The 10,416-nt window shown below is 39.9% G+C and overlaps 1 protein-coding gene across 1 annotated transcript in view; it reads left to right on the forward strand.

The window, feature by feature from the left end:
• arhgap39 (Rho GTPase activating protein 39) overlaps positions 1-10,415 on the forward strand; it is a 242,489-nt gene extending 232,074 nt beyond the window's left edge. Inside the window, exons 9-11 of the mRNA XM_078169082.1 lie at positions 1,351-1,442; positions 1,717-1,886; positions 2,955-10,415. Coding sequence (XP_078025208.1) covers positions 1,351-1,442; positions 1,717-1,886; positions 2,955-3,149 — 457 coding nt within the window. The 3' untranslated portion in view covers positions 3,150-10,415. The remainder of the gene's footprint in view (positions 1-1,350; positions 1,443-1,716; positions 1,887-2,954) is intronic.
• The last annotated feature ends 1 nt before the right edge of the window (position 10,416 follows it).

Raw genomic sequence — 10,416 nt, forward strand, 5'->3', positions numbered from 1 at the left:
CTCCTGTGCTCCATTTAAACTGCGTCCCCAAGCACAAGCGATTCACAGGAAACATGATGTGGAAGACAAAAGCCAGTGTTGGACAACATTGTTGGCTGCCTTTTGTAGTCTTCTTTACTACAACAATGATGAATCCTGTCAGCACACTGAGCTTTAAACTGTTGTATTTCTAGATTAGCTCTTCAAGGTGTGTTTGCTGCCTGCAGTGGTCCATACACGTCATTCCAACAAAACTACATGCAAAACTATTTTTATGCCTCCACACTGGCAATAGCTGTGGCATTATGTTTTTGGGCTGTCTGTCCGTCCATTCGCAAGTCTGTCCTATTCTCATGACTGCGATATCTCAAGAATGCCTCAAGGGAATTTGAGTCCACTTGGACTCAACAATGACCTGATTAGATTTTGGTGGTTGAAAAGGCAGAGTTCCTGTGACCTTGTCCATCTCATTTTTGTGAACGCAATATCTCACCCTAAGGGAATGTTTTTTGGGGGTTTTTTTGGCACAAAACGTTACTTGGACTCAACAGTGAACTAATTATAATTTGGTGGTCAAAGGTCACTGTGACCTTGCTTTCATCGTGTTCATCTCTCGTGAACAAGATATCTCAAGGACGCCTTAAGGGGGTTTTCTCAAATTTGGAACAAACATCCACTTGGACTCAATAATGAACTGATTACATCTTGGTGGTCGAAGGTAAAGCTCACTGTGACCTTGCATCTGCCTCATTCTCATGAATGCAATATCTCAAGAACACCCTCAGGGAATTTCTTCAAATGTGGCACAGATGTCCACTACATGGATGAATTGATTAGAATTTAGTGGTCAAGGGTCAACATTTTTTTGGTCATAACTCAAGAATTCATACACTAATTATGACATAATTTTACAGAAATTTCTAATAGAATAAAAATAATTAAGTGATGCCATTCAGTATCCAAAATGTCAAAGGTCAGTTTCACCGTGACATCATAATGCCCTGCAAAAACACTTTTCTGACCATTATTCAACGTCGTATCTCAGGAATAGAAAGACATTTGGTCAGATACTGAATTGGTGACACTAATCTTGGGTGTCCACCTTGAAACTGTGCTGATTGTATAGATCTTCTGTGCTGCTGGGGGAAAGATGTGTGTGAAGCATCCATGTTCATGGAGGCATACAACCACAAGGTGATAATTGTAGTTCTGTTTTTGTTGTTTTATTTTTGGCCACTTGGGAGCAATGGAAAGTTGCAAACACATTAATGACATATCAGAAACCAGGGTTTAAAGATATACAAAGAAGAGGAGACTGGGATGAAAGATGAGGGGCTGAAATGTAACCAGCCTGTAACCTTTGACTTCCAGGGTACCAGGGGACATAGATGAAGTCAATGCCCTCAAGCTGCAAGTGGATCAATGGAAGATCCCCACAGGACTGGAAGACCCACACATCCCAGGTTAACACAAACTGTTGGAGAGAACTACTGAGCACACATGAACACATTGAGATCTCTGCTGGTCTTCTGCAGACCTTGATCTGCTTTCATATAGCTGTCATGTACAGGAAGTTGGTGTCATCGACATGAGCAGAATCACTCACTGAGTCCTCACATGCAGTGTAACATTAGTGTAGCAGAGTAAATGTTCAGATGGCTTCCTTTGATTATTGAATAGGTTTTAGATGTATTTTCAAGGCGGTCTCATGCTGCCTCTGTGTCTTTGTGTCCCCAGCGTCTCTGCTGAAGCTCTGGTACAGGGAGCTGGAGGAGCCACTGATCCCTCATGAGTTTTATGAGGAGTGTATCAGTCACTATGATAACCCAGAGGCAGCTGTTAATGTGGTGCTGGGCCTGCCACACATCAACAAACTGGTGCTCTGCTACCTCATCCGCTTCCTACAGGTAACACAGACAGACAGACACACACACACGGTTTACACAGCCTATACTAAATCCTAAAGCAAATGTAATCAAGTCACAATCAAAATCAAATCAATCAAACAAGCACATTCCCAAAAAAAACCTCTCTCCATGCATTAATATGTTTCTGACACATTTAAAGGGTGAGTTCACCCAAATTACTGTCCAAAAAACCCAAAGACGGCAACAATCAGCAAAGCGTTCTCCGGGTCTTCTCCAGACTTTGATCCTACGATGTGATCCTAGTGCGATGTCTACATTGCAGGAGCTGTGATAATTTGATATAAACAAAATGTATCACAGCATACCTTTATATATAAAGCACTGTGGTGGTACAGAGATGCCCTGGTCTACAAATCACATTCCAGATGTAAGGGAACATGCTTGTTTTGTACAGATCCCAGCAAAAATCACATCATTATGATATTTATATTTTTTCAGTGAAAATGAATGCAAAAAAATAACCATTCCCACAAAATCATGAGTCATATTGCTGTTTCATTATTTGCCACAATATTCACAATATAATCTTTTATGCATATCATGCACGCTAAAATTACTGTTTATTTAAACAGAGCTATGGCAATGGCAATTTTAGGGCTGTTTCTGGTTAAACAAAAAGGACCTTTCTCTTTAACAAACGGTCAAGCTCTGTAGGGATCCTTTCCTAATGATGTCAGACATTTAGAATAATAATCTGAACATGCCAGAGGCAAAAACAAGCACTTCTAGTGAATGTAAATTGACGATGAGAACAAGACGCAAGTTTTGACATTGGGGTCTGTTTCCCAGCTGCTGCGCTCTCACTCAATACTGGACCAATTTTTGAAATTACGAGTGGGGCCTTATGAGCACAAAATAGGGAATGGGAAAATAGGGTCCAGGTTGAAAAATACCAAATTTACCCTTGGGCAAATACCTAAGGTTCAGATCAAAATTGCTAAAGTGGCATCTTAAACACCACAACAGGAACCATTAAAATGTCTTTAAATGTCTTAAATCTGTCTTGAGGCAACCTTTAGAATACTCTGCTGTACATTGTGTGTTCAGGTATTTGCCCAGCCTGCCAATGTGGCCATCACCAAGATGGATGTGAACAATCTGGCCATGGTCATGGCTCCCAACTGTCTGCGCTGCCAGTCCGACGACCCCAGGGTGATCTTTGAGAACACCCGCAAAGAGATGTCCTTCATCCGGGTGCTCATCCAGCGGCTGGACACCAGCTTCATGGATGGAATCCTATAGCCCCCCCACCACACACACACACACACACAGACACACACAGACACAAACTATCCATACTTTACCCCCAGCTTCCCCAACAATCCCTTTAACCCACTTCATGACAGGCCCCTACACACTCCCCCAGCACAGGAACATCATACATACACATTGTTGCTGCTGGGTGAATACCTTGCCTCTCCAACATGTTTACTTTTCTGGAACTAACAAAACTGCCTTGTTTTGGAGTTTGACCACTGTACATTTTGAGTTGAACCAGCTGTATTTTCTATTTCTGTAGACATAGTCCTTGAACTGACATTGACATGAGAAAAACACCACTATTGGAGTTCCAAGGTTTTCATATGCTAACAGTACTGTGTGTGCCTTCACATACATAATACCGTATACACATACAGTATGAAGGAATTAGCAGGGATCTCATCATTCAGTTGGATTCATGTTAGACTCACTGGCACACTCACACTTCAGGACCGCAAAGGTTCATTTCACATCCAAATTATTTGTTTCCCCCTGCTTAAACACACACGCACCGTCACATACAAAATAGACACACATATTACACACACATATTAGTACATGCACACACTTGTATTGAAAGTCTTGCTCCAAGATTCCACCTTCTGCAGTGTACAATACCATATTAACACACAGCAATATTTATCACTGAGGTGAATGATGCATTCATTAACATGACACACACACAGTTCTGCCACAGGTGTTCAAGACTCTCACACATAAACAATGCATTCATAGCACCAGATTTTCACAAGATATAAAGCCTAACTGCACAATTCCATCAGTATTTTAATATATCATATTAATCTGGCAAGATTTTAACGGCCTGTGTGTCACACTGCCACAACTTAGACGGAGCTGAAAACTCAACACAGAGGCTCCTGTTTGCCTCAAGATGGCAAACTTGTGCTGTCTAAATGAGAAAACATCCAACAAGACACAACATTTAATGTGAAACATAGCTTCACCCTGTTAGTCAGGTGTTTCCTGCCAATAACCTGACTTAAAACAAGTGTAGTTGTAAAGGAAGACAGGGATAAGGTGGGAGCCCTGTTGGTCACTAAGCCATCGAGTGAGGAGAACATGAACACTAAATCACCCTGAGTTTTGTTTGGACTTAAAGGTTTTAAAGCTTCCATCATGTTGGGTTCATGGACAAATAAGCATAGACTTTGCTCAAATTGTTAGTATATTCTAGAAATGTTAAAGGTATATTATGCAGGGTGTCTATTACTGTTTGCAAACACATTCGCCAGTGCAAGTTAAAGCCAACCTCAGATTCATTCTCGTTTGGCATTTTGCCTGGCTATATTTGTGTCTCTTGGATGCCTGCTGCTTACAGTCCAACACCTGCTTGCTACCTTTTTATAAAGTCATGATCTCACCTGAGTGCTGTGGGAGTACACAACCATAAACTTCCCAAACCCAGAAAACAAGAAAATCTAGACAGAAGGCAGATTCTCTGCAGATAAATACACCACAATACCATTCTACTGGGTTATAAACAGGCCCAAAGCAGCAGTGATCTGAAATGAAAATCTGTGGAATTCTGTGCAATGTTTTGTTTTTTTTTTTTTTGCTCGTTATGTGATAAACAATATTCATTTATGATAACAATTGTTTTTGAACAAAAATAACCTCACACAATACATTAAAACCTAAAATTACCGAAAGCAGGTTAAAAGAACTACCTGGTGAATTTTAGTAGAAACTTTCAATCAAATTTTATTTAATCAGAAATACTTCAAAAAATATGTAAACATTTGTTGGAAAAGTCAATCAAACAAAATGTGGGACACATGGCCATTGAATTGGATGGTTCAATATGGAGCAGAGAGTGAGAGAAATTAATTTGCCAGTCTATTAACAGCAAGTCTTATTTTGGCAATTCTTCTCTACACCACTTACTTTGATTTTAAAGCTATCTGAATACAACACACAATTGTCACACACATGCACAAGGAGGTGGAGGGGACAGTGACAACATTCTGAGTTTTACTGGCAGCGTCTATATTTTGAAAATCTGCGGAAAATCTGTGGAGCTCTGGGGCACTGATTCTGTATGGGCCTGCTTATAAGTGGTGATTTAGAGAAATTACTTCTGTTTGAGTCTAAACAGTTTTCTTTTAGGAAAATCCTGTATAATATATCGTTAGGTATTTAAACAAAACATACTCAACACATTATATTGTCAGAGTGGGTTGTCACTCTTCCTACCTCGTAAGTAAGGACCTCTGGCTGCACAAGTTATTTCAGTCAGAGTCTTGAAAAGTAAAAAAAAAAAAAAAAAAAAAAAAAAAAAAGTATGAAATTGAGTCTTATTAGATTTTAGATTTACAAAAGTCTAGTCTATAGAAAAGTCTGATACTGTACTCTCTCTTGCCAGCTGTAGGCAGTAATGTTAGTTATAACATATTTTTGCAGGCTGTTAAACACCTGCAGACGAAAGGTTCTATTGTTCTTACAGTGGACTGTACTGTAGCAGGCTGTCCAATCCTGTTTTATGGAGTTTTAGTCAGCACCATGACACCTGTAACAGACACTGTCATGACTGCAAGCCTTAGTATAACATGGAAGCTCATCAGCTCATAATGAGAAAGTGTTGATTTCATAATGAATTTTTAATAAGTTGATTTATCCATTCATTTTCAAGGTGTAGCTTGTGTTGATTAATTTACATGCTAAATCTTGCTGAGAGGCAGACACTGCAGCCACCCACAAGTGACAGTTATGGTGGATGCTAAAACACAGGAACACTAAGAGAACGATCATAAGTCATCAAACTGACTCAGTGATATCCGGTATGCAGAACAATCTAAGTCTGGTAACATTAGCCACCATGAGCTACTGCTCCTACCAAAGTGTGAAAAACTGTAGCAGACAAACCTTTGAGTGTATGAGATTAAGCTACAGTGTGTTTTTTGCTCATGAGTTGAAATGTCATTTGTAAGGAGATGTGAAATTACTTTTCTCAAAAGTTCCATACTCTTGATTTTATACACACACTACAGTAAGAGTAGTGCTATTACATTATACTGATTGTGAAATACTGTACAAACCAGCAATTGCTATAGTTATCTGGTATGCAGCACTGGAGACAGTAACCACGGTCTAGGTGGATTTCGGTGTCCATGTTCTAATCACTTAACACATGGAAGGCCAGTTTAGTTTCTCCTTACTGGCTGAAAATGTGCTAACAGGAAATAAGCCAGCAACACTTGCCTTGGCTCTGGCAGATGATGGCCTGTCTTTGAATGAAACATATAAACTGATCTCACAACAGTTTTATATTCTTTAGCATTAGATCATCTTGAGGAAATCTGGTGGTGACTGTCCACTCTGCCACAGTATTTGGTGCTGTCCAGTCACTTTGGCTGCTGACCACAGCCTCCTGAATCCATGAGCGACACATCCAGCAGTAGGGATGATAGCAGCACTGCCAATAAGGCCCCATACATAGTGTTCAAACACAGATCAGCATGCTCATTCATCCTGGGAGGGATTTGAGAAGTGCCAGTTCTCCCACAATAACCCCCCCAGGCCCATCCTCCCACCCCACCTGAGTCCACAAAGCAAGTCCACCACCATCACGGAGCCCCAACAGGCCTTTCTGCTCACTAATGATTTGTGAATGTGTCTACCTGCTTGTCTGTTTGTCTGTCTGTCATTGTTTACAAGATGTACCTGTCTCTTGCATTCATATGGTCTTTGTCTATGAGCAAGTACTGTTGTTTAATGTATTCATTTGAGATTTTGCTGTATTTAACAGAATTTCTATGTTTTCTAACCCATTCTTTTTATATAATTTAATTTATTATATTTATTTGAGGAGATTTCCTTAATGCCTTCTCAAGATATTGTATTGTAGGCTCCAGTGTGTGTATTTTTGTTACAGCACGAGTGTGTGTATGATAGCGTGGATGAGCAATCGACTGTAGTTTTCAATATGGTAGGGCACATACCTGTTGATGTGTGACTGTGTCAGTCTCGCTGTACCGGTTTAATTCATTTGGAATTTTTTGTGACACAGCTGAAATGATGATTGTGAATGGCCCATGGACACACACACACACACACACACACACACACACACACACACACACACACATACACACACACATGGACCATCCTGGAAAAGCACTGACGTTCCACCTTAAAGGTCCAGATGACACTCAGTCTCACAAACGGCTAAATGACCCTTTTTTCTTTGTGAAGAGACTGTGATGAGTGTCGCTGTGTGTGCAATGTGCAGCTCACTCACTCTGACATACACACTCCACATAGATAACATGTACATTGACATTGTACAGACTATGTAAAAATAAGTATATAGAGTAACAAGAGCAGAAAAAGCACCATAAGTAACAGCGGAAATTGCTATGGACGTAAATGTAACGGGGGGGGGGGGGGTTGTTTAATTTTTTTTTTTTTCCTCCAAGTCTTGTTAAAGTGTAAATTTTCTTCATACTGATCGAGGTCTAAAAGTGGCAATTTAAATCCATCATGTCCACCCATAATCCATTCAAAGTGATTTTAAGCCCCGATATCTGTAACTGTCAGTCGCATGTATACTCCATAAAGAGGTGGTTTGTCTGGAGGACAAGTATGACTGTTAAGTTCTGGGCAAACCAGGGATTTGCAGAGAAGATTCTGTGATGTGTCGCTGAGATTATGTGTTGCATTAGTCAGCCATCAGTCTACAGTAGCTGCATCACCATCTGCAGCTGAACCATGCTGCAAACATTCTGTGCAAAGAGAGAGGCAGCTTTCTCTCAAACAGTAGGACCACTTGAGACCACCCACCTTTTTCTTAAGACTAAAAGTAGCTGCTACATGCAAGAAAAACATTATGCCAACGTCCTCCTGTCTTCATAAACCCTTTTTACACCAACGTGGAACAGCTTCCGTTTCGGTTCTCGCACCTAATTTTGTTTAGAGCATTTTGACAACAACAGCAAAAAAGATTGGTTCAGACCCAGAAATGTAGGTTCCAAGCTGAAACCAAAAAATAGTTGTTTTTTTTAAATTCAGCTTTTATTGAAAATACAAAGTCAGATGTCATGGAGAGCAGAAATTGTCAGAAAGACAAGTGACAAGACTGAAATTGAACAGTAAGGAATAAAAAAACAAAACTAAGAGACAGCATTGAAAATCAAGTAGCAGAATATTACCAAATAGCAGGTTATAATGATGTATGGCCAGTATACTTTTCTTGTTATTAACATTCAAAAGACTTAATTTTTCAAAAATCTATTTAAAAATGTTTTAACAGGGGATGATTTTGCAGATTTGGATTTGTGTATATGAAATTTATCAAGCAGGATCAGGAGGTTTGTCTCAATGAAATTAACATTGCTTTCAAAGTAAAAAAGAACACCTTTGAGACTGAACTTCACAGAGTGACTGGTATTTCTTAAAATATAATATTAGGTTTTTTTTGTTAACCTGAAGTGCAAACCGTGATGACATCAGTGCACGTCACATTCTACAGGTTGGAACGAGAGGATGGAGAAGACAATAACGAACATTTAGCAAGAAATCATCGGTGGTCTCATTGATAGAACAAAAGGTAACAGGCAATCAATGGGTGCCATCTTGCTACTACAATTTACTTTCATTGTGCAACGCTCTCTATTGATGACACATCCTTGATTACAGTGGTTCTGATCAAAACTGGTGAAAACAAAGCGGCAACCAAATGAAGACAATGTGGAAGTGCCAAAAACTGCAGTTCATAAAATGTCCACTTGAGGATGGATCCAAAACAGAATCAATCCCCATAGACCTTCATGTCACTGTTAACATGTCTGACTTTACAGCAGAAATAACCATGTTTACAGTCTGGTACAAAAAACAGTTTTGGTCTCTATAACTAATTTCAACATTCATGACAACTGTCTTTGGGCAGGATCCCACACACATTTACATTTTATTAAGGCCCAAAGTTACACATATTTAAGGGCGGGGCTGTTTGAGTGACAGGCTGTCTGCGAGGCGTTGCTGCAAGCTGTAAGCCAGCTCCATCCTCTCGTCCAAATAAGGTCACTTCTGGCCCCACAAAACTAAGATGGTGATGGTCAAAGTGCCAAACTTGTCAGTCTATGGTGGAAACACAGGCTGGTTCCCTAGATAGCACCAAGGTTCCAAGAGTCCTGAATGGCTCCGGTTCAAGAACCAGAGCTCATTTGGCGGAAAAGGGGTAACAGTGGGACTGCCAGGTTTAAACGCTGTCCTAACTCTACACATCAGGCAGGTGACCCTCAGATGAGTTGGTGACTAGCTTACTAACTAACAAGATACAATGTGTGAAGTGCACTTACAAGTCAGTAAACCGGAGTCCTCAGATAGAGGATGGGAAGCTAACATTGAGCAGACTATCCTGTACCACTGCAGCTGTCAACATGCTCAGCTGATTTGAGTTTTTAATCTTCGAGAAACTTTAAAAAGGGCATAAAGTTCAGTTAAAGTCAGCCAGCTTCTTGCCAGGAACTGCAAGTGGAAAATAGCAATTTGCTAAAATCTGCTGCATTACATCTGTCCGTGTTTTATGTGAGGTTAACGTTCTTTGTACTTTGTCCCTGTTCAAATAAACACATGCAAGCTTCTAAGACAAAATCATCAGAACAAACTTGTCCCTCATTTGACAACTGACTTCTTAATGGAGTATGAATATGGCCAAATGTTTTTTATTTGATTTCCTGTAAAATCACAGTAAATGAGAAGCCTTGGAGATAGCCTGGCCAGGCTGAAATGTTGCGGTAGTGTGTATGAGTGTGTAAGTGGTGTGTGTTTGTGAGAGTGTCCTTGTTTTATGTACGAGATGGTTGTAGATAGACCCAACAAATCAACCGATTAGCATGCAGACATGGGGTCTGAATTTACTAAAATATGAGAATATACAAGGAAAACAAACTGAATTTACATAAACTAATTGTGACAGTATTTAGCTTTAAAAATCCACTAAGGACAAGATTAAGGTCTTTTAATCTGTTTTTCTGATTTGTTTTTTTTTTCTACTTGGTTCCTACTAATGATGATTTGGTAGTCAGTGTCGATGCTGTTCGTCTAATGTAAAGAAAATGACAATGAAGAGAAGGTGTGAGATAGCTGCTGTGAAACTGCTCTTCACTTTGACGTCAGTCCTCCAGGTTTTTCAGTTGTATCTTAATGTCCACTGTCACTCACACTTGTCCAAGGGACGACTCTGGAAGTGTAACGGACGTTGGTTTAATAAATGATTCAAATGTCAAAC

This window comes from Epinephelus lanceolatus, chromosome 6 (genome assembly GCF_041903045.1).
Source record: "Epinephelus lanceolatus isolate andai-2023 chromosome 6, ASM4190304v1, whole genome shotgun sequence".
In the NCBI taxonomy this organism is placed as follows: domain Eukaryota; kingdom Metazoa; phylum Chordata; class Actinopteri; order Perciformes; family Serranidae; genus Epinephelus; species Epinephelus lanceolatus.